Source organism: Uloborus diversus, chromosome 5 (genome assembly GCF_026930045.1).
Source record: "Uloborus diversus isolate 005 chromosome 5, Udiv.v.3.1, whole genome shotgun sequence".
In the NCBI taxonomy this organism is placed as follows: domain Eukaryota; kingdom Metazoa; phylum Arthropoda; class Arachnida; order Araneae; family Uloboridae; genus Uloborus; species Uloborus diversus.
Genome location: NC_072735.1, coordinates 22,471,516 through 22,496,393, shown reverse-complemented (window position 1 = coordinate 22,496,393; position 24,878 = coordinate 22,471,516). Strand labels below are relative to the sequence as shown.

The 24,878-nt window shown below is 34.3% G+C and overlaps 1 protein-coding gene across 4 annotated transcripts in view; it reads right to left on the bottom strand.

The window, feature by feature from the left end:
- Positions 1 to 24,878, bottom strand: part of LOC129221944 (homeobox protein Meis2-like) — a 413,908-nt gene that overhangs the window by 7,686 nt on the left and 381,344 nt on the right. For all 4 annotated transcript variants that reach the window (XM_054856332.1, XM_054856334.1, XM_054856331.1 and 1 more), the window contains exon 9: positions 6,340 to 6,398. In XM_054856332.1, coding sequence (XP_054712307.1) covers positions 6,340 to 6,398 — 59 coding nt within the window. The remainder of the gene's footprint in view (positions 1 to 6,339; positions 6,399 to 24,878) is intronic.

The window sequence follows — 24,878 nt, the reverse complement described above, 5'->3', positions numbered from 1 at the left end:
GAAGGAGGATGAATTCTTTAACGTGGTACAAAAACATATCTTATATTTTTACATTATGACAACTACTCCAAATTTATAGAGTTGTAAAGGTGCTTGGAAAATATGCTTCTGTTCAAATGGATTTAAAAAAAAAAAAAAAGTTGGCCTGATGTTTTCTTTTGCTTTTGTAATGTACTTGGACGATCAATCCTTTACCTCCAAAACAGTCAGACTCCGCAAGCACTGATAGAGTTGCGGACTAAGAGAGAAAATAACCGATTCTAACTCCGACTCCGACTTTTGTAATTTTAAACGCCAACTCCCGAAAACCCTCAGACTCCTTTCCGACTCCGAATCCCTGGTTTTACGTCAAAAAATTTCAGTCCCTTCATTCGCCCATACACAATAATACAGTTCGTCTATGCCGTCACTTGGCTATAAAGTCATAAATATTCTGGTCCCCTGGATGACGTTATAACAGAGTTTCGCTGCATGTTCTCTCTACATATTTTAACTATTATTATAGTATACGACTATTTTATTCGACTGCGAATCCGGACCTGTGCTTTTACTCCGGGGTTTACGCAGACACCTTTCAGAAATGGGATTGCATGCCGTTTTTACAGCATGTTCAACAACGTGTCAGACGCGATCTCATTTTTGCGAAATATATGTTTTATCCTCATCTGTTTGCACACGAGTGGCTGCCATAATGTACAGAAAAAGAACAAACTCTTCCGCTTCAATAAGTAATGAAGTGACCAAAATGCACGACACGAAAGTAGTTTTGCAAATGCAAACGGGAATGGAGCCGTCGTACACATCGAAGCTGAAGCTCAAAAGCGAAGGCAACCAATAATGATAAGTGCCTCATTCATCAAATTCTCCACCAAATATAGAGGGGGAAAAAATCTGAGAGGGAGGGCTTCGCTGAACGTACTTTCTAAAAAGTTTTTTCTTAGTAAACAGGAGAAAAAGTATTGGCAAGCACGCTTTCGGGATTGATAAAGCATCAATCATGGAGCTGTCAATGGTAGGACGCGTCTGTGTGCGCGCACGAATAAAGGAAAATTGCAAAAACTCCCGCCTTCACACAGCCGTCGCCTGGGGACAAATGAATAAGTAAAGAGCCATTATTTCTAGGTTCTTCATACGTAATGAGCAAATGGTGAACTGCAGCATTTATTCATGGCTCCGACGACCAGAGAGGGCGATGGAGCAGCTTCATGTTGTCTCGCAACATTTGCTGTTTTCAGAAAATGGCGGAAACCTTATTATATATATATATATATATATATATATATATATATATATATATATATATATATATCAGGAGTTCATTATCTTGGGGGGGGGGAGTAAAGTGTAATTTTCTGCAGGAATAGAGGGTCGGGAACGAATGTTTGAAATGTTCGGTCCCCTAAATGCAGTTTTAGACTAGCTTGTTAATTTAGATGTGTGAAGACCCCCATGATCACATTTCTGGATCGGCGCCTGATCTTACCAGCAAATAAGAACTTAAGAACCATTTCACTTTCAGAAATTTATAATATCGCTAAACGCTAGCCTTTAGTACATGAACTTAAGAACGTTTTAACTCATATGTGTGTAATCATTACAGAAAATAAAATTAAAAAAAAAAAAGCAAGGTGAATTTTTGATCGTTTTGGTCCAGATTTTTTTTTTTTTTGGGGGGGGGGGGGTGAATTTGTGCATTTACCCAGTGCACGTGCACATTTAAACAATGGACAAACTCAAAATTTTCTCTTTGTTTCTGTTTTGAAATTGTGTAGAAGAAAATTACTGTTGCCAATTTATCTGATAAAAAAACTTTTAAAACATTATTTTATTTTAAATTTTTTTAAAAGAAGCACATTTCATTCATTAGGATAGTTTCAAGGGAAATTTCTTTTGCATAAAATAAAAAGCTACGCACAGAACTACTAAACAAGAAACTGCCAAGAGTTTTTATCTTCTTTCTTTTATTTATGCAGTGAACTCTTATTGAATATTCCAACGCCTTCAAAGTACTTTTGAAGGCGTTGAAACTGTTGGAATGGAGGTGTGACCATGGTCTCGGTCTCATAAGATTCCATATTAAAAATGGTTCTAAAGAAGATTTGTCATCAAATTCTACAAAGTGTTGGTATCAAAATATTTTAGAAAGCGAGGTAAGAAAGTATTGAAATATTCAAGATTTAATCGACTGAAGATTTTTTTTTTACATCAGCTGATTTGGTGATATTAGTTACTCAACATGAAATGAGCTATGTTTCGATGCTTTTGTGCAAGTATGAAAGTCTAATTTGTATGACTAATGGATCAATAGCTAAAACTACTACAAATTGTTCTCTATGCAATCTTTTTAGTTGTACATTGTATAAATAAATGGGTAAATATAAAGCAGAGGTAGGAGGAAGAAACGAAAAGAAAAGGAACTAAAATCAGTGATACCCAACTTACGGCCCGTGGGCTACATGTGGCCAGTGAAACTCACCCATGTGGTTCGTTGCTTCATTAAATGTTACAAATCGGAAATTACGATTAGTCATAATGCCACAAATTTGGATCCAAATACTTAGAAAAGGATTGAAAACAGGTGCAATTAGTAAAATAAGTATCGATAATAACAATTCTTGGTATGTTCCAAGTTTATCCATGTATTTTAGAGAGAGAGAGAGAGAAAAAAAAACAATTTGAAATGTCATATGTGTTCTGGCCTGCGAGACTCATTTTAATATGTAGTGCAGCCCTTTGATAAAAAAAAAAGGTTAGGTACCACTCAACTAAATGATTGATAAATTTTATAATTTTAAGCCCTCAATTTACAGCATGAGACTAACGAAAAAATAGTCATTCAGTGGTTAAGAATCATATAAAATTTGAACACGGTCCCTTTTTATGCTAAAAGAAGCAAAAGAGGGAAAAAAACTGCAGCCAAAGTCCCAATTTCCCCCTTGCTTCTTTCTTTCTGTTCAATATAAAGCGCGGGTTTTGCGATAGAGAACTTGCAGAGAGAAAAAAAAACTGGAGCTGTCCAAAGCGGAATGATGGATGTGTTTTCTAATGAGAGTGATACAGGCCCTATCTCAGGTTCTGGTTTCAGGCTTTCAGGAGCCTCCTCCATTAAGCGCAATCTCCACCATCCTGTGGAGGGGGACAGCAATCATTCAACCTAAATATAGAAGTAAATTTCAAGAGCAGCGGAATCGTATTTATAGCAACTTATTCCGCCTCTTGCGGTCGCTTGAACTTAAGTCGGTAGATTGTTCAATATAAGAGTGCTTTCATTTAGTCCGAAAGTCTTTGGATATAAGTAAGGAAAAGCTTTTGTGGTGTTAGATACTTAGTGGGAAATATTTTTGATATTTGTTTTAGCTGAAACTGATGAAGCAATTTGAGTTGTAAAATATAACAGAGTTTAGTCAAGTTAGTGTTCAATGTAAATGTTCTTTCATCTCATCCGAAAGTCTTTGGATAAAAGTAAGGAAAAGCCTTTGTGGTGTTAGATACTTTGTGGGAAATATTTTTGATATTTGCTTTAGCAGAAACTGATGAAGGAATTTGAGTTTTAAAATATAACAGAGGGTTTAGTCAAGTGCAGTGTTCAATGTAAATGTGCTTTCATTTAGTTTGACGGTCTTCAGATAAAAGTAAGGAAAAGCTTTTGTCGTGTTAGATACTTAGTGGGAAATATTTTTGATATTTGTTTTAGCTGAAACTGATGAAGCAATTTAAGTTGTAAAATATAACAGAGTTTAGTCAAGTTAGTGTTCAATGTAAATGTTCTTTCATCTCATCCGAAAGTCTTTGGATAAAAGTAAAAGAAAAGCTTTTGGGGTGTTAGATACTTAGTGGGAAATATTTTTGATATTTGTTTTAGCAGAAACTGATGAAGGAATTTGAGTTTTAAAATATAACAGAGGGTTTAGTCAAGTTCAGTGTTCAATGTAAATGTGCTTTCATTTAGTTTGAAGGCCTTCGGATAAAAGTAAGGATAAGCTTTTGTGGCGTTAGATACTTAGTGGGAAATATTTTTGATATTTGTTTTAGCTGAAACTGATGAAGCAATTTGAGTTGTAAAATATAACACAGTTTAGTCAAGTTAGTGTTCAATGTAAATGTTCTTTCATTTAGTTCGAAGGTCTTCGGATACAAGTAAGGAAAAGCTTTTGTGGTGTTAGATACTTAGTGGGAAATATTTTTGATATTTGTTTTAGCTGAAACTGATGAAGCAATTTGAGTTTTAAAATATAAAACAGGGTTTAGTCAAGTTCAGTGTTCAATGTAAATGTTTTTTCATCTCATCCGAAAGTCCGATTGGATGCCTCACTTGCCAAATCGACTAACTTCATAAAACAAAAAGTAGAGAATAGTTATGAAGAAGATGGTGGTATCCATAAGAGTATATAGGCCCTCGGGTTACATTTTTTGCCATCACATGGTCAGAAATGTACTTAACCAAAACTTTAATATAAATTCACATGATAAGCATTGATAAAGCAATATTAAAGCAAAAATGAGAATATTTTTTAAAGTGGAGTTAATCGATTTGGCAGTTGGTTCATCCAATTAACAAAGGAACATGCTTTTGAAATTGAGGTTGTGCTCAGTTTGAAACATTGCCGAAAATAAAAAATGAATAAAGATAAACAACTAAGAAGAGAAACGAAAAATAATAATGGTTTCTGATGCAATAATTTGAATATATGGAATAATTTACATCAAAATTGAAATTGCTAGCGAGCTTTGTTAAAATACCATGAAAATACAGGATTCTGAAACTTGAATCGGTCATTTTTTTCCAATAATTAGCGGGATATTTTCACCCTAACTTTTTTTAAAAAAACATTTTATGCAGAATGAAAGTATATGTTCAATATCATTGCAATCTTAAAAATTTTATTTCTAGAGCTGATTTTTTTTTTAAAAATTAAAAAGCATTGAATATTGTCTGCATTTGATTACATTTTATAAAGAATGGAAGTATATGTTCAATATCAATGCAATCTTCTTAACTGTAAAAAATTTATTTCTAGAGCTGTTTTTTTTTTAAATTAAAAAGCATTGAATATCGTCTGTTTAAAGAGTTTCTCTAAAATAATATTTTTTAAATCCTGTTTTACATATTCTACACAAAAAATCTTTCTCACAAAAAAATTTCCGAACCAAATGTAACTGTTAGATCAGAAATTACAAAAATGATCATGTCGTTAATAATGATCATTAAGAGTTTTGCAGCGTATAAACAAAATAGTGTGACGTTAAAAATCCCATGTATTTTGCTAAACTACATAAAAGGCGATGTTATTTTAAATAATTTTGTAGGAGAACTATCATTTTTGTACTTTGTTGCATCGTTGCAATGCCATCTCAAAACCCGTACGAAATTTCACAAAAACCAAATGTTCGCTTAAAGCGAAACAAGTTAAGGGCTCAAAAATATTAAACTTCGTAATCGGTAATATTTTTGCTGGATCAGAACTTCAATACTTTTCCTCTAAAAGTGTGACATTTTTCTTTTTGAATTTTGCTATTTACTTCTTTTTACAAAAAAAGGAAGTATTGTATTCGCGAACAAATTTTCACTCAAAAATCGACCTTAATTTCCATTTTGCTCACACCCGAATGAATGTTGAGTTTTTTTTTGACTCGACCACACGTGGATAAGTGCCTAAGAACGTATAGACTCGCGAAATATCCATTTTGACGATTCCCGAGTTAGTTACAACGAGTTTTCTTGTGACATCTGTATGTATGTATGTGCGTATGTACGGATGTGCGTATGTATGTCGCATAACTCAAGAACGGTATGTCATAGAAAGTTGAAATTTGGTACGTAGACTCTTCGTGGGGTCTAGTTGTGCACCCCTTTCTTTGGTTGCATTCGGGTGTTTCTAAAGGGGTCTTTTGCCCCTTTTTGGGGGGAAATCATTGTTAATTTCGATGTAAACTCAAGTGGTGTTACAATTTGGCGGACACTTGGCGATATATCGCCAGTCTTTGGTCACCAAGTTTTGTCGCCAACTTGGTGACAAACTTGGCGATATATATTTTTTAAAATCTGGTTTCAATTTGGCCACTGTTGGTGATATTTAGAGAGTAAACTACTGAATCACATTAAAATTGCCAATAATGGGAAAATGACATTAAATTGGAGTAAAAGGAAGTCATATGAGGCACACATCAGCTCGTTTTATTTTATTTTATCATAGTTACGGGCAAAAAAGGCTCAACAAACTACTCAAGAATTCAAAAAATTTCATGCAATATTTTTTATAGCTTTAAGTAAAAATGAGAGCTAATATTACTCTACAAATTTTATAACTAATTCTAAGAATACTGTGATATGAAACCTACCAGCTCGGTTTGACTGGTCAATCATAGGTTGAACAATTCGCCTTCTGGCATTAATAAACCTGAAAATAATAAATTTTCTATTACAGAACATCAGGTGTGAATACAATGTAACATAATAAGCAAGGAATAAATAATGCAGCACAAAAAATATATTGAACTCATTTCCACATTTCAAAAATAATTTTGTTTCAGTATAATTCGTTTCTAGACACTTTCTTTATATTTTTTAATATAAAGAAAGTGTCTAGAAACGAAATGTGATTCTTTAATTAATACTTTTTCCTTAAACTATTATTCCAATACTTTTTGAGACAGCAAGATTAAGGATTTGTTTCATAAAATTACGTTTCTTTTGACTTAGGTTTTTGATGATCAATTCTTGATCGCTATAATTTTTTTTCTTAATCCTTTTTACAATCGTGTTCTATCAAAAACCAAACCAATTCTGTTTTTTACAGTTCTTAAGTTCCAAGAAACAACTGGAGAAGAGATCTATGACAATTATAGCTATTTTATAAACCGCAAATTATAAATTCAAAACAAAGTAAAAAATTGAAAAAATAAGTGTCACAGATGTTAAAGATTGCAAATTGTGCAGTATGAAGAGTTCTTCATAACATTTTCTTCAGCTTAAAATTCAGTTTTTCAAAAATCGCTTTCAATTACGTCACATGGTGAATAAATTCATGATCAATTTTTATGAATAATCATAAATCAATGATCATAATTGGCTTCTCTCTTCTGTTTGTTTATTTTCTTACCTTCTCCATGACATCTATGATTTAATTTTAGAAAACAACACTTGTAATGTTTTCACTTTGCTTGAAATTACAAAAGAAATGGTAAAGTGTAATTAAGTACCATTATCCACGCCAATTGGAAAAACAGCAAAAAGTAAGTCTTTTATTGAGCAACTTTATTTTAAAGAGATGCAGAATTGCAACGTTGTTTTAGGGGTTACAAGGAACCCCATTTTTAATACAGAAGAACATCTTTTTGTCTATAAGTTCACTTATTCTGCTTTGAGAAAGGAGTACCTTATAACGTCGAAACACGTATCTATATTTTGCTGCAAATTTGTGCACTTTAAAGTTGCATTATTTTCTCCACTTTTAATCATAATCCTCTTTGTTTATTCCTAACTAGCGGTACCGGCACGGCTTTGCCCGCAGTAGAACATCAAAAGGTCATTTGGTTCGTTTGCATATTTACAAATAACGGATGATGAATTTCTCGCCAATTTGCTATGCTCATTTGCTTGCCCATGTTATGGTAGTTTGCTCGTCTACGTTATGATAATTTGCTCTTCCACGTTATGATAATTTGCTCGTCGGTGTTGTGATAATTTTCTCGGTAAAATGTTCTTAAAATTGGTATAGAAAAAGAACAAAATCGAGTTTTCGAAAAATCGCTTCGAGGTCCTTAGCCCTATGTTACGAACTAACTTTGTGCTTAATTTCGTGAAAATCGGACGATCATTTTAGGCGCTATGCACGTCACAGACATCCAGAGATCCAGACTTTCAACTTTATTATTAGTAAAAGAAGATATTATCTTTATTCAGATTCAGCACAGTAAAAAATTAAACTATTCTCAAAGAAAGAAAAAAAAAAAAAAGGTTCAAAGTCTACAAAAGTGCACAAAATACGAGTTTGTTTTTCCTTTCAAAATGTCGCTTTTTCCAAACATAAAGTACAAATATCCTAGAGTTGAAACGATCCCCAAAAACGTACGACCCGACAGAGTGTCGTATTTATTCCTTTCCAACTCCCGATAGAATATTTGAGGGGCAACTGGCCCCCGCGATATCCCCATAAAATGGCCATCGCTGTTTTTTCGTTTCATATTCAGCTCCTTCCTGTCCTTCTATAAGAAACTACAAAGGAGCAGAGGTCCGATTTTTGTTGCTAGTTTGTAGCGGGCAGTATCAGGACGACCCTCCGCCATTCCCCGAGAGCTCTCTTTTTCTTTCTCGTCTAATATTTTATCTGTTCCGTTTCCTTTCTGATATGATCGTTACAACCGCCGATTTGTAAGGCTCCGAAGAAGACGCGGGAGATTGGCATGAAAGCTGGAACGAGGTATGATGTTAATGATTAGTGGTCACTGGGGTCTACGAACTGCAGTCTCCTGTATGATTCAGCGATGATGGTTCTGAATGTTACGAATAAGTGCATTGGGGAATTGCTTCGCAAAAACTACCTCCGGTTGCAATGAACGGAAAAATTCAGTTACTATTTTTTACAACAATACAAATAGGTTGGCAACTTTGGGCTATAACTTTTATTATTCTGAGTGGGCGCTTGCAATCCTCATATATATAGTAGTCAATGATCAAGTAACGCTCCTGACGTCATCAACAATGAGACTCGCGTCACGGCGTGACAATTTCATAATGTGCTTTGGTAATGTTTAAAATGCAGGGAAAGGCTTTATTGCGACAAGGCTGAACTCGATCCTGCCACTTAACTTTTCTACTGGTAAGACCGTGTCATGTCAGGGGAAAGAAGAAACGAAAAATTGGTCAACTATGAACGCTATCTACTGGAGTTTAGGGTTAATCCATTGGAGTTAGGGTTAAAATGTCAACTATCAAAATATTACCAAACAGGCAATTGGTTCGTCCAAATGTAGAAGCACTTTTCATCCATCATATCGTGACGGGCGATTTTCTAGTGAGTTAAAATAGTCGTCATTCTACAACAAATATGTTTAAACTTGTAAGAATGAATCGAACGTGATCGATGCAGTATCGATTACTTTGATTGTGCTATGTTCTTCTGTCTATTTACTTGTTTTAAACATATAAAAAAAGCATAACAAACTAACAAATAAATAAATAAATAAAATAAATAATTAAAGACTTAACAAAAGAAAAGAAAAAAATAGTTTTGAGAAAAGAAATGACTTTAAAAAGTGATAGAATAACATGGCGTTAATTTCCCCAAAACTCGCTCTGTGAGTCTGTTTCTTTTCTATAAACGTCATGCTTTCAAAATTCTAGTCATCATAAATGAAAATAACTCGTATTATTTTTACTATGATTTCTAACATTCCAAACTATCGACAAACCTGAACTCGTTATCATTATCGATTTTCTCTAAATTTTCCCAGAGAACTTTTCTGATTGAAAACTTTTCGTGAAATATGATTTGTACAATCAGAACATTCATTCAAGATTTGTTATTTTGCTACGGCATCACAGCTTTGTTGCATAATCATGTAGTCACATTCCATCGATTAAAAACATCGATTTATTTGCTAATAAATTCCCTTTAATTTCTTCGTCGATACACGAAATTCTCTTTGGGATCTCAGTCAAATTTAAATTTTTTCTTGAAGAGTTCACAATAGGTTTACATACACAGTTTAATTATGGCATTCAAAAAATGAAATGGTCCTGGCAAGTAAACGGCAGTATCTGCAAAAATGAGTGTTCGAGATAGTTGCAGAAATGTGTGTTGGATTCAATACTAACAATAGGGAAATGTTGGAATTAGACGTTTTTTTCGCGCCTTTTCTTCAGCGGAAACCAAAAAAGCAAGCTTTTACAACAAAGCTGAAGTCCAACTGATGAATAAAAAAAAAAAAAAGAAAAATGTTCAGTTACTGCCCTTTATCTGCACACGGCAGAATTAGTTTCTTGACTTTAAAACTTAAAAAGCTCCTTCTCTTACTGGGATTAAAAGTAAGAAGAAAATAAAAATACAGTGGTGCACCGTTTATGTGTTTTTGAAGGGACTGTATGAAAAAAGCGAACAAATGAAAAACCGTATAGTAGGTATACGTTAATGTGTATTAGACGCTGCAGAGACCAATTTTAAAACGTTGATAGAAACGTATAAAATAAAACGTATAAACGGTGCTTCTCTGTATTCCTTTTTCCTGTTTTCGCTATTCATACTAGGACTGCGAGGAGTCGTGAAATCAGACTAGTTTGGAGGTAAATGAGTTAGAGTCGGTCGTTTTCAATCAGAGTCCGCTACTCTGCGAGGGCAGCGGAGTCGGAGTGGAGCTCATTTTGTGGTATAGGAGTCGGAGTAGAAGGCTCTAAGATTTCGGAGTCGGAGTTTTATCATTTTCTTTCCGACTCTGCAGCCCTGATTTATACGTTTAACATCAAGTTCTTTTTTTATTTTTTAGCACTACCGTAACAGTAACTAAGGTAAGGCACCAAAAGTGGACGCTTCAAGGTTTAAAATGCACTAGTAGTTGCCACAGTAAAATACATTTTTAAACTGTAGGTCTACAATACTAATTGCCATTCTTGAAATTCAATGAGCGTTTTTATGGCCGAACGCTTTCTAAATCTTTCCAATTTCTAAAAAGGCCAGAATTTCGATTTGTTCAATTTTTATCCATTTTTTCCTCAAACCTAAAATTTGATCCAGCAGTGGCTACTCCAAAATCTGAAAATTTCAGTAGTTAGCCGTCTGACATTCTCTCATCCGAAACATTTACATCAAATACTTTAAAAACATATAACTTATGAATAAAATCGATTCAATATGATAGTTACATTAAGTAGCAACAAAAAATCACATTATTATTGTTCATTTCTTTCTTCAAAGCACAAAAGTAAACTTGAAGTGGTCACTACTGAAGCATTGGTCACTACTGGTGTTTTACCTTAAATCTTGAAATTTCTTTTGACGAAGAAAACATATTCGAAATAAAAGCAATAATATTGAGGGATGCAATTTACTCAGATGCAATTACCATGTGTCCTTGAAATGTATCAGCTGGTGAGTTATGATTCCAAAAACCGGAACCACAGAAGATTTCAATGCACCATTTCCCCGTTCTTGGGGAATATTTGTGGAGCAGTGAATGGAAAAAAGGTCATAATATACGAGAATGGTAGACGGGCGGCTCTCATTCATTCGGCCTATTGCCATTCTTCGCTCTACAGACAGCAATGGATGGCAATAAATCATGATGCGCAAATTGAATGGAGAGGGCGCCACGGGAGAAAGGCAGACGATGCTATCCAGATGCGAATATCGGTGGAATTGGAATATATTTCTTGCCATCAAATTTGCATTTATTCTGACGAACAACGCTATTGATGCATGAATTTACTTTCGGACGGTTAAATGGAAAACGATGAATAGGAATTCAATTAAGTGTCACGTAAGTTGTGTCTCAAGAGCTTTTCTGTCGTATTGATAAAACTAAGTCAGACTTTGAAAAGAGAGAGTTTGGTACTTTTCATTATCTTTTTGAAAGGTAATGAAAAGTAACTCGATTACAAGACGGATTCGATATCAGGGAGGCGAATCAAATGCGATTTTCAAACATGTGATTGGTCGAAAATGATAGGGGAAGAAGTTCGACTAGAATTACCCTGAACGTTGAAACATACTATCGACCCTAGCGACAGACATGTTGGTCACACCCTGATTTGCAATATCCGAACTCAGTGGCAGTGCAAACAAATGACAAAAAAGGTGTTCGAATTTTTACCCAAAGTTTTTCATGTGCAGTAGATCCATTCTTCATTACGAATGTAAGACACTATCACCTACGTAACGTTTTAACGTTTAATAAACGTTTTAAATCGGATGTCTTAATGTTGATAACCATTTTAAAACGTTCTCATGAAACATTCTACTATTTGGGGTAGTATTCGAGACTTATTTTCATATCTATTGAGCCTTTTGAAAAAATATTGCTTGCCTGTATAGTCTGCATGACAAAAGACCCTATAGGCCTTCGTTTTAAGATATGTTTTAATCCTAATACGGCACTTAAAAAGAACGGAGGGCTGTTATGAGCAACTCCCCCCTCTCCCTTCCAGAAGGTAAATTCTGGCTACGTTAGAACTGCTTACAAAACGAAAGTCTGTTGAAATATCCTTTACTAAAACAAAATTTAAAACGGAACCATTTTAAATAGAACATGGTGAGTATCTTCAATACTCTTCTTCACCTCTTTAATATAATTATTCGCCCAATTTTCCAACGTAAGTTTTTTTTTTATTGGGGATTTTTTTTAAATTGAAAAACCTGTTTTTTTTTTCTATTCTTTCTTTTTTTTTTTAATATAAAAAGTGCGTTTGTGAGCAAGGTTCAAACAACGTTGAAGATTCAACTAACAAGAGTAATTTTTGAAATTTTTGTGGTCACCAAAGGTCAACACTTTTATCGATAAAAAAATTTATGGGCAAAAAGGTATCGCATAAAATCCTTTCCCCCGAGAAAAGTTTAAGTTTTCTATGTTCTAATTCAATTTCAGAAACTTGGGAGCGCTGTTTTTCATGCAGCATGCATAATCTTATTATACTTCATGATAATTCATAAAATATAACGCAACGACTTTGTTAGCGGTTCACTTTCACTAGCAAGTCACAAAATCGAATCACTTTTTTGAGGTATATGCAGCAAAATGAATTTTAAAATTTCTTTTACCACAAGCTGATTGACACGGATTCTCTTTCCTTTCAATGTTTAGCTCAAAGCATATAAAAAAACCCAAATTATTTACGGCTCAACACAATACTTATAAAACCACACAATACGAATCTTAATGTACTCTAATATAAGTCATAAAGACCCGCAAATAAAGTCATTTTACGAGGTAAGGAACTTGACTTCTTAACTCAGATCGTAAATTTACGACAGTTTAAAGATCTATTTCTCGCCCTCTGTGGTAACTTTACGCGCAAGCCATGTTGGCCTACAGCAAAAAGGTGTTCATTTCTCAGGCAGACACAAAGAAGGTTTCTCCGCATGGCACAAGTTTTATTTGAAAGTCAGTTTAAAAGCCCAACAATGCTGTTCGCTCGAAGGGACAAGATAAGAGTTTGATGAAATGCTTCGAATTTCCAGCTATTATTATAGACTCGCAACTGCAGGTTCGCCAAGGGCAGTATAAGGGCCGTAAGTTTCAATCCCCTCTCCCACCTTCTAAATTCTCCCAACTTCCTGTCGCTCTAAAACGTTTTATTTCATTTGTCACCATAAAATTTCTTCAGAACTTTCCTATTCTTTGAGATGACAAGAAGCACACATGTTTCATCTGATAAACTGTGTTCAACACCACCTAATGTCATGTTGGTTACATCAAACGATGATAGCAATTTGATACTTATATAAGGTTGAGAGATTTTTTTACCATTGCAGCATTTTAAGATGTATTGCTACCATGTGCAGACTAAGTAATTTAAGTACCAACTCTCCTGCCAATAATTGTCTGAGCAATATCTATCATGCACAAGCAGTCATAACTGAAACTGGAATGACTATTTTCCCCCACAAAAGCAATCTAACAACATTTTTATTGTCCAAGTAAGATAATTAACAATTACATCACCATCCACTGGGAAAATGGCTTGGGGACTGTCCATGAATAATGTCACACTTTTTTTCGAGATATTTGACCCCTCCGTCTCTTGACTCAAAGACTTTATCTTCACCCTTCTACCCCCCTGTCTCAAGTCACGCTAGATTACAGTAAAATACTATAATAAAAAATGCGTGATGTCACACTTCTTGTTACCCCCTACTTCCTCTTATCAAATTGTCACTATTTCACGACCATCCCACCCCCTATAAGCATGACATCATTTGGAGAAGACCCTCTAGTCCCATTGAATTATCAATTATATATGAACATATATATATATACATACATACATACACACTTGGCAATATATCGCCAATTTTTTGGTTGCCAAGTTTTGTCGCCAACTTGGCTTTTTTTTTTAATCTGGTTTTAATTTGGCGATTGTTGGTGATATTTAGAGAGTAAACTATTGAATCACATTAAAATTGCCAATAATGGGGAAATAACATTAAATTGGAGTAAAAGGAAGTCATGTGATGCACACATCAGCTCGTTTCTTTTCAGCAATATATATTAGTGAGTCTATTCCCTTCCTACTGAACTTCAGACCGAACAAGCTTTTTCTGAAACTCTTTACAATCTCCCTCACCATTCAGTTTCTACAGCAACGACAACTAAGCCTGATGTGAAACCTTCCTGAAAGTCTCCTTCCCCCAGGTGGCAATGAAGTGTCACTGTGGGATGGAGGAAGCCCATTTTTCATAATTTGAAGCCCCTGTGTCCACGTTCGCCTTCGGTAATTGGCAAACTCTCGCCAGATCGATGGAAACACACTTCCCGCTTGCTACTATATTTACTCTCACGTTGGTTCCGTAAATCTTGTCTCTCCCTAACGTTGAAGAGTATTTACAGGTTCTGGAGAAAAGACTACGACTAAAAATAAAAACGATATTGCTCTCGAAGAAATTCAATTAGACTTCCATTTTTCTCCAGGATGGGATCCAATTTCCTTAGACAAGACCGGAACATGAGAATATAGCGCACTTGGAATACGCCAAGAAAATATTAAAAATTGATACAAAAATTCATCTAAATCCTGCTGTAGCCACAAAAATATTTCTGTTCAATTTAGATTGTAGCCTAGGTTCTGAAGTAGAGTTCTTAGATTGCTTCCGTAGACAGTTTTAGAAGAGATGTTTAGAAATACTTTAACATAATTTTCTTAATGTTCACGAAATTTCTAATCTTTTCTTAGGATATTTCAAGAAATTATTTCTAAAATTTCTTTTGCATTTCCATTAGAAAAACTGTTGCCCTCAAATATAAATTTCGTGAAGCATAATCTGTCTGTAACATTCAATAGGTTGGTGCAAATCATACAAATGTCCTTAATCAAATGAATACAGTAACGGGAAATTTCTTGTAATGTATTTTTAACACGTTACTTTTTTACTTGTTTGGTTAGACGAGGAAATGAAATAAAGCATAAATTAAAATAAGCTAATTTTTTTAAAACAGTACTTTTATTAGTGGTCTTGCAAGAAATCATTTTTTTAACGAGTGAAAATTTAGTAGAAAACCTGAATAGAATGATGAATCTTTCAAGTAATATATTAGGTTATGTCTTGCTATGATTTTTCCATATTGTACAATATATGTATGACGATGATTGTATATTTTCTCAACTATTGAAACATGTTATAATCAACTGAAATTCGCAAGTTAATTCTTAAGAAAACTGTAAATTACTTAGGGGCTAAAATAATTGAGTGGGATTTAAGAATACAGTTTTATCAAGACATGGAACAAAGAAGAAAACGCGCAGAACTATAATGGGGTTGTTTCCTTCAGTCAAAAATAGTACGTTTTGTCACTGAAATCGATAGAATAAGCAATATATATATATATATATAATAACATAGATCCAGAAAATATTTTCACTTTCCCAACAGTTATTTTTTAATTAATTTTTTTTTAAATTTCCGATTTTTCAAACAAGGCGTGGTCTTTATGACGTCACAAATGATGCTCTTTGGCGCATCTTTCTACTGCGTTTCCATGTTATGATAATCAAGAAGCGAATTAAAATTGCGCTCTGCGCTTGCTATCAACCACATCGTTGCCAATACACGTGAGTAAAGATGCGAATTAAATATTTTGCTCTGTGACTGGCGACGCTGAATGGCATTTCATCATTTGTGATGTCATCGGATTACACTGTAAACAATGAAAGCGCACCGATTTAAGTAATTTTTTAAAAATATTACACTGAAACCAATTATTTAAAAAATGGTCAGCTCCTATGTTTTTAAGCATGTTCTTTCAGAAAAAATTATTTTTAAAATTTTGGAAACGACCCCATTGTGGCAAACATAACCTGGCGGCATCGTAATGCTCTGAATAGGATCTGCGTAGCCTTCATAATGCCGCCAGGTTACGTTTGCTACAACTATAGACTAAACTAACCCTTATACAGATTTTCCCCCTTTAATTATTCAACTTTCTTTAGTTTATGTTTCCACTGGCAACTCATAATAGTGTGTTTGACATCATTTCAATTCAGCAAAAAAATTGTTTTCTTGAAACGGCATAAATTTGCAATGACAACTTAATGCACCGAAGTTTCAGAGAACAACTAATTAAGAACTGGAAAAGGAAGTTGTGTGACAAAGCTAAAGGCAGAAAGTAATCCTCCATGCAAATTTGTGCCTTATATTTTTATGTTTATTCGTACTACGGGGTTACTTAAAATATTCGGTTGGCAGAAACTATTTTGCAATGTTCTTAGCGCAAAGTTTCCTGGAGTTAAAATATTAAATGTTCTAAAGTCAGAAATATTTTTTTTTATCAGACAACTATAAGAAGAAGTGACAAGAGATTGATTACATTTCCTTGTTAATAGCAGAAAATACAGCGTTCTTTGAGCATGGTGACGTCAGAACACCATGGATGATGAGAGGCCCCATGTTAGCCTAGTCGAAAACTAGAGGCCTGGCTCGGAATCAAAATAGTATAAATCTTATGTTTTATGGGGGGAGGGAGGTCAGCTACCCAAACTGGCAAGGGGCCCTTCTTGGCTCTTGGAGGACCTGCTGAACATATGCAAAACTGTCTGCAGGGCCGGATTTAAGGGAGGGCAGGCGGACTACTGCCCTGGGGCCTCCACAACAGAGGGGCCCCCCAAAATAAAATTTTTACAAAATATCCTTTCACGAGTTGAAAATATCGGATATATACATATATATCAAAATATTCGGATATATATCAATGTATCGGATATTTTCGAAAATATGATGTTTTCGAACCCTGATTAGGGGTCTCCACTCCTTCGTTGCCCCGGGGTCACCACACTTCCAAATCCGGTCCTGCCTGTCTACCTTTCCAAAAGATAATTTTCGATTGAAAAGTTTTACAGGGATGCACACAGGGGAGGGGGGGGGGGGTTATGGCGCAGGTTTGCGCCATTGAAATTTTTATCAAAGGGGATTTTTTACATTTTTTTATTTATTCATTTAAATTTATTTATTGATTTATTTTTAATTTATATTTTTATTTTATTTTATTCTGCTCATATTTTATTTCATTTATGTATATTTATTTAGTGTGTGTGTGTGGTTTTTTAATTGGCGTAGCACAGAACTTTTCTAATAAAATAATAAAAATGATAATTAAATAAATAAGTAAAGAAGAAATATTTTAAAAAGTAATTAAAATAAAAAACGTACTCTAAAAAATAAAGTGAAAGAGGGTCGAGAAAAATTTTAAGGAGGAATTTGGGCCATTGAATTTGGGGGACGGGGTACCCCTGAAGTTTTACATTCTAATGCATTAGCCAAAGATGGAACCATACGGCTTTATTTCATTTCCTTCGTTTAAAATTCCTTCTGAAGGAAATCTTATGACTGACAAAAATTAATTTTACGTTTCCCTCTGAAAACCACAAACGTTCGGAAACGAAGCACTACAACGTGTCTTCTGCAGAAGATATGGAAGGTGCTTAGACCGAAATGCAAAACACGCAAATGAAGAAAATGGAAACGATTATTATTCAATGAAACAAAAACTTTAGATAATCTTCAAGTTTTCATAATCATCTTCATGAAATTTCGAATACAATGTGCATTTTAAAGATTAGATTAAAACTCTCCCCATAATGCTTGTTCGTACTTATTTCAAATAAAACTGGAATAGAAAGAAAACCAAATGGTTTTCCATTCTGCAGTGGGATCATTTTCTAGTTACAAAAATCAATAACTAAGCGTCTTATTACCGATGCGTCAAAGCAGAAAAAAAATCGCAATATATACTTTCCATATTTTTCCGATACTCTTACGATTCTTTTTAAAATCGACTCCATTTTTCATCGCCATCTTTTCTTTCTTCCGCGCTATTTTATCATTTTTTATTTTCACTAGGGTAAATCTTGCGGATCCAATGCCCCAGTTTTTTCTCTGAAATGCGCCCCCCCCCCCCCAATAGTTTGATTCTCTCGAAATGTGTTGCTGTGAGTTGAACCCGAATCAAAGATTTTGATGCATTCCCATCTTTTCCCCCTTTTCTGGTCTTTTTTTCCAGGCAAGGAAACACAAATTGCAAAATCAATGTGACCAAGAACCCAGGTAAAGGATTCTAGGGACACGAGAGGGGTCCGAATTTCTCACACAAAATCATCCCTCGGATGAAGGGTTGCCAGAATGGATCACATCCCTTGTATGATGCTTTTATCGCGGCTAACACTCGCCAAACTTTTCGCCAAAATATTTTTTATTTATTTATTTATTGTGTGTGTGTTCGATGAAGTACGTGATTATTTTCACAAGAAGGTAAAAAATTGGAAAGCGATTCTCCGTATATTAGATTCCTATTTTGAAATTTAAAACAAAGTTAAAAGTAATCAGTTTTCGAAAAATAAATGCTGATTTACGTCTGCACTTTCTAATTTTTTTCAATCTTATAATGTCTTTTTGTCAACTCTGTTCCACAGCCCTACTGTCATGTACTAATATTTTTCCATAACGCGGCCAATACTTAAAATGTAATGAAAATAAGTGTGATCTCTTTTAACATGGATCAATTCAAAGTTAGTATTATGATCACAAGTTTCAAAAAAATTTTCACAGAAATATTCGTATTTAAAATTACCTATTAGAAAACCGCTCAAATGCGAGTAAATCAATGTCGACATGTCTTAACACTTGCTTTAAATAGCATATGATGCTAAAAGTTAGAAAGACATCAGAAAATTAATCCCAAGTAAAATTAACAATAATTGTATTTTTACTTACAAAGAAAAGTTAGTACAATAAAGACTCTTTATTTCTTACAGAACAACAGTTAAGAGTTATTTGAAGAACTCCAGTATATAAACGTTATCTAAGTTGCTGTTGTATGTTTTTCCCTCAGAGGAACTTCGATTTTTTTCTACTTCTGGGAAACCTATCAAAAATTTGTTAAGCCCCTCGAGTTTGGCCTTGTCTGGCTTCCTTTGTGGTCGTTTATTCCAACGATGCTTGTTGGTATATTTTCTATGGTAATCACAACGTACCATATGCGTTAGAACTCTGTTTTGTGTATATGAACATAATAAAAATATAAGGCAAATCCATCAAAATGCAAATTAATTGAAATTTAAATATTGGGTATCAGACACACGCGCTCTACATATCCATATAATTATGCATACAACAGTCATGTGGCTTAAAATTATTGATTTAAAATTTAAAAAAAAAAGAAACTTTGCATTGCACATCAAATAAAACTTTAAGAAGTAGTGCTGCTTTCCCTGATCAAATTAGATAAAAAAATTATGACCTATATGGCATTATAAAGCATTGAAATCCAGCTCGCTGACAGTTTTTAAAATTAAAATCTTAAAATTTTTTTTTATGCTGGCATGAATGAAATTAGGCATTTACTTTTCCTTAAAATATAGTGCATTAATGTAGATCAAGCAAAGTTTACCACTTATATTTTCGCAAAGTCATTTCCATATTCTGTGTTCTAAACTCACAATAATTTGAAGAAAATTCAAATTTAGGTGTTGCAATCTAGTCTGGTTTAGAAATAAAATGTCTTAGAAACTAAGCCTTCAGAGCAGTCTCCCTATTAACTGGACGGGCCAAATGAAAATCTTCGGGAACAGCGATCCTTCCTCCGCAAGGAACGTAAGGATGAAAAATGACCGTCGGAACTTCCAATTTTCGGAATCTACCCTCATTACCATTTCGCGAACAATGCGAAAGGGGAGGGGGGCTTATTGGATCGGAGTGACGCATAAATACAGAGATTAAATCCGCCAGAGCCGGAATCCGTAATGGCGTGTTTCACAGCCACTTTTTCGAAGGAGCAGCCGCCTGCGTTTAATTACTTCGATAACATTTCGGAATGTAATCCTTGGGATCTTTGCAGACTTTTTTTTTTTCTCTGAAAAAATCATTCCGCTGAAATCTTTAACACGGAAAGATTCGAAATGGTTTTTGTCGAATGGGGGATATTTTAATCGCCAAAGTTTATACTTTTCCTGCCAATTTACCATGGAATGAATATCCTTTCCCCGAGTTGTTGCCTACAATTTAGCTTAAATAGGATTGGTAACAGTTTAATGGCTGTTGGAAAAGTGGGAGCAGAGATTCTTGGTTTTTTGGTACTTTCACTGAAAAATGATGAAATGGTAAAGAAAAAATATCAGCTGAAAATATGCAGTGTTTTAAACGAACAAGCTGAAGGAGGTAGTATTACTGAAATTGTTAAAGTTATATTTCTTACTAGTGGTACCCGCACGGCTTTGCCCGTAATAGAAAAATTAAAAGGTCTTTTGGTTCGCCTGTATATTTACAAATAATGCATGGTGAATTTTCTCGCCAATTGGCTTGTACCCATGTTACGGTTCCACTTTATGATAATTTCATAATTTACTCGTCCATCTTATGATAGTTTTGTTTTTAAAATTGGAATAGAAAAAGAGCCACATCGAATTTTTGAAAAATCGTTTCGAGGTGCACACCCCCATGCTGCAAACTAACTTTGTGCCAAATTTCATGAAAATCGGCCGAACGGTCTAGGCGCTATGAGCGTCACAGAGATCCAAACACACTACAGACATCCAAACACCCTACACACATCCACACACCCTACACACATCCAGACACCCTACACACATCCTCCGAACAGAGAGACTTTCAGCTTTATTATTAGTAAAGAAGATTATGTACGTATTCAGGAGGTAACAAAAATCCTTTAAAGTATTCTCGGAAATCCGAAAGGGCAGAATTACATGGAATTTCGTTGCTATTGCTTAAAAACCAAAACTAGCGGATCTCAGGATTCGAAAATAAACTAACAATTGGCTTCCTCCAGTAGTGGGTCAATAATGATTGATGGGGATAGGTATAGCTGGTCAGAAAAATGGTTCGGAAATCGTTAGGAAGGGGGTAGGGGTTTGGTTGACTAATTCGGAAAGTTTCATTGAAAAATGAATCTTTGTTTTTTATTTAAAAGTCATGACGAAAATCGTTATCAATGCTGTAGAGTGAGTTTCATACTGATTTTATTAAGATTTCGATTTGCTTGATTGCAACCGAAAAACTTACAGAATAATCTTTACTAATAATAAAGCTGAAAGTCTCTCTGTCCGGAGGATGTCTAGATCTCTGTGACGCGCATAGCGCCTAGACCGTTCGGTCGATTTTCATGAAATTTGGCACAAAATTAGTTTGTAGCATGGGGGTGTGCACCTCAAAGCAATTTTTCGAAAATTCGATGTGGTTCTCTTTCTATTCCTATTTCAAGAACAAATATATCATAAGATGGACGAGTAAATTATGAAAATATCATAAAGTGGAACCGTAACATGGGTACAAGCCAATTGGCGAGAAAATTCACCATGAATTATTTGTAAATATATATACAGGCGAACCAAAAGATCTTTTAATTTTTCTATTACGTGCAAAGCCGTGCGGTTACCACTAGTAAGTAAATAAAATTTGAATGAAAAATCTTTAAAATTTACAGTAACTAGTAAATTATGAAGTAAGTTACCGCTTTTAAGCCAGGGTTAAGGCAGAACCACATCTTGCATGTAGTTAATTACTGTTTTACAGGTTTTTAAGTAGTAGTAAGTTTTAGCTGTTATTTTTAAAGTAGTGAGAAAAACTTAATTATTGTTCTTTTCGAAAAATATGCAAAAAAAAAAAAAAAAAAAATATCTAATTGTTGTACATTTATCAATATTTTGTCTTTATGCTTAGCTTTGACTTAAATAAAATTAAAATTTCGCAAATGGTTTTAAAGTTAGCATTTTATGTAGAACACTTCAAGTAAATGTATACTAGCGTCCCTCGTATAACACGGTTAATTCGTTCCGTTAATATCGAAATCGTACTATACGAGACTTTTTTAAAATAACTTTTTAACTTATTTTTTACACTAATTAATCATGTACATAGTAAAAATTATGTCAATATGTACCGTGTTATATCGAAACCGTGTTATACGCGACTTAGAAATAATGTAAATCAAGGGATGTGTACCGTGTTATATCGAAACCAAGTTTCACAAAAACTAAGTAAAAACTTATTAGAGTTATCAAACATTAACAGAATGTATTAAACAAAAATGAAATTTCATCTTTTTTAAAGGTAACATTCGTGTTGTATCTAAACCATGAAGTATTAAAATGAAGTATAAAAACTACCATGAAGTAAGTTTCACTCCGTGTAATATTAAAACCGTGTTATAATAATCGCAAATTTGGTTCCGTGTAATACGAAACCGTGTTATAATAATCGCAAATTTGGTTCCGTGTAATATCGAAACCGTGTTATAATAATCGCAAATTTGGTACCGTGTAATATCGAAACCGTGTTATAATAATCGCAAATTTGGTACCGTGTAATATCGAAACCGTGTTATAATAATCGCAAATTTGGTTCCGTGTAATATCGAAACCGTGTTATAATAATCGCAAATTTGGTTCCGTGTAATATCGAAACCGTGTTATAATAATCGCAAATTTGGTTCCGTGTAATATCGAAACCGTGTTATAATAATCGCAAATTTGGTTCCATGTAATATCGAAACCGTGTTATAATAATCGCAAATTTGGTACCATGTAATATCGAAACCGTGTTATAATAATCGCAACTTTGGTACCATGTAATATCGAAACCGTGTAATAATAATCGCAAATTTGGTTCCGTGTAATATCGAAACCGTGTTATAATAATCGAAAATTTGGTGCCGTGCAATATCGAAACCGTGTTGTACAAGTACCGTGTTATACGAGAGACGCCGGTATAAATAAAATAAAACCGAACGTTTTGAAACATAAAGTTTGCTTTTAAGTTTTACGACAGCATCAGTTCGAATGCCAAAAAAAAAAAGGTCTCCAGCAACAACCATATTCCATTTTCGACAAGTTTTAAAGATTGCTACTTGTGCATAACGACAAATAAAATATAAAATATAACCATTATATTAGCAAGCAACACAAGAAATGAAAAAAAAAAAATGTACTGGAAAAAAAAAGACGACGTCTGGGGAGAGCGAATGTTTGTAACGATTGGTTCTTGAGGCAACTTCCAATCCCGGTTTAAATTTCATCGTTTGCTGGCAATGTTGGAAAAAGTCGTTTTTCCAAAATTCCCCCATCTCCCGTAATGCTCTCGATTACGGACGTTTGAGTTTCGGTTTCCGGTTCTTAATGAGATCGTTTGGCAGACGATGGCGGAAACGGTAACGACCAATCGGAGCTAGGGACTCCAAATGATAGCGGTCCCCAAGAAGCTCCGTGGCTTTATTTCTCATGAATATTTCCTCGGTTTAGTTGAAATTTGATGTAAAGTCAATTTTTCCGAACACAGACTTTGTTTCGCCAGTTGCAGCTTATTCAGTATGGCTGCTCAGGTAGAGAGTTGTGAGCCATAGATACTCTGATAAAACCCGTTGCTCAGAAAGTTGAAATTTGAGAAATAGCGTTAAGGACGTATTGAGGGAATTTAAACTGGTAAATAATTTCTGAGTTTCGTTTCCAACTTGTTGATGCTCACAATCCTCCGCTTCCTCTGGAGATAATTTGAATTTCTGCTAAAACGCAAACTTTGGCGGGAAATCTGAATCTCACTAACCATTATTTACTCGGGTATTATATGGTCGATCATTGTCTACAAATCAAAAACCTTGGCCAGATGTCCTCCAGGAGGAATGCAAATGTGGCGACTTTTGAAATCGCGAGGGAACTCTCCTCACTGAAAGCTTGCCAAAATGCCCCTCAACGGCACGCCCCTCGTCATTTGAAGTCATGATAAAGTGTATCTTATTCTAGGAATTTCCGAAATTAGAGCTAGTTTAGTGATTTTGGATAGTGTAAAAAATAATATACAGTGAAACCTGTGTAAGTTGACCACTTGCAGTGCACTACTTAAATGGTCAACTTAAACAGGTGGTCAACTTACAGAGGTTGATTTATATGATAAGGGCTAATTCTGTGCTTGAAAAAAGTGGTCAACTTAGACAGGTGGTCAACTTCACAGGTTTTACGGTGTTTATATATATATATATATATATATATATACATACAGTGAGCTCTCTGTTTAACGACTTTCAAGGAACCACAAAAAATCGTCAAGTAGAAAGCGTCCTTAAATAGAATGCTTTTAACACTATAGTGGACCATCTGGGACCGGGAAAAGCCGTCGTTAAATAGAGAAAGTCGTTAAATAGAGCGTCGTTAAACAGAGAGAGCCAACTATATACACAGTGGCTCCCAAAAGTGTTCGTACACCTACGAGTTTCAATGAAATAGGCCATTATCCTTAGGTTAGAATTAATATTTCGAAATAGGTATTTTATTATAAGATCTATGATATGTTTTTAACAAAACTACATGACAATTTTTAATAAAACATTAAAACATAATTTTAAAAAAATCAAAAACCAAAAAGTGCCGGAAATTTTATCTCACAAAAGTCTTCGTACACTTTGAAAAAATGTCAAAAAATTAGTAAATAATCTAACTTTTTACAAAGTTATTATTTAGTAGAATATCATGCATTATCAACAACAGCTTTTAAACGTCTGGGAATAGATTTCATTGTTTTTTCTTTCATTTTTGTGCAATTTCTGAGTAAGTGTTCAGCCGCACTTCGAGTCTTAATGTTTCTAGTTCGCTTTTCGTTTCAATGGTGTATTTTCGTAATCTAGATACCAGATATCTTCAAATATGTTCCATTAAGTTTTAATCTGGCGATTGAGGA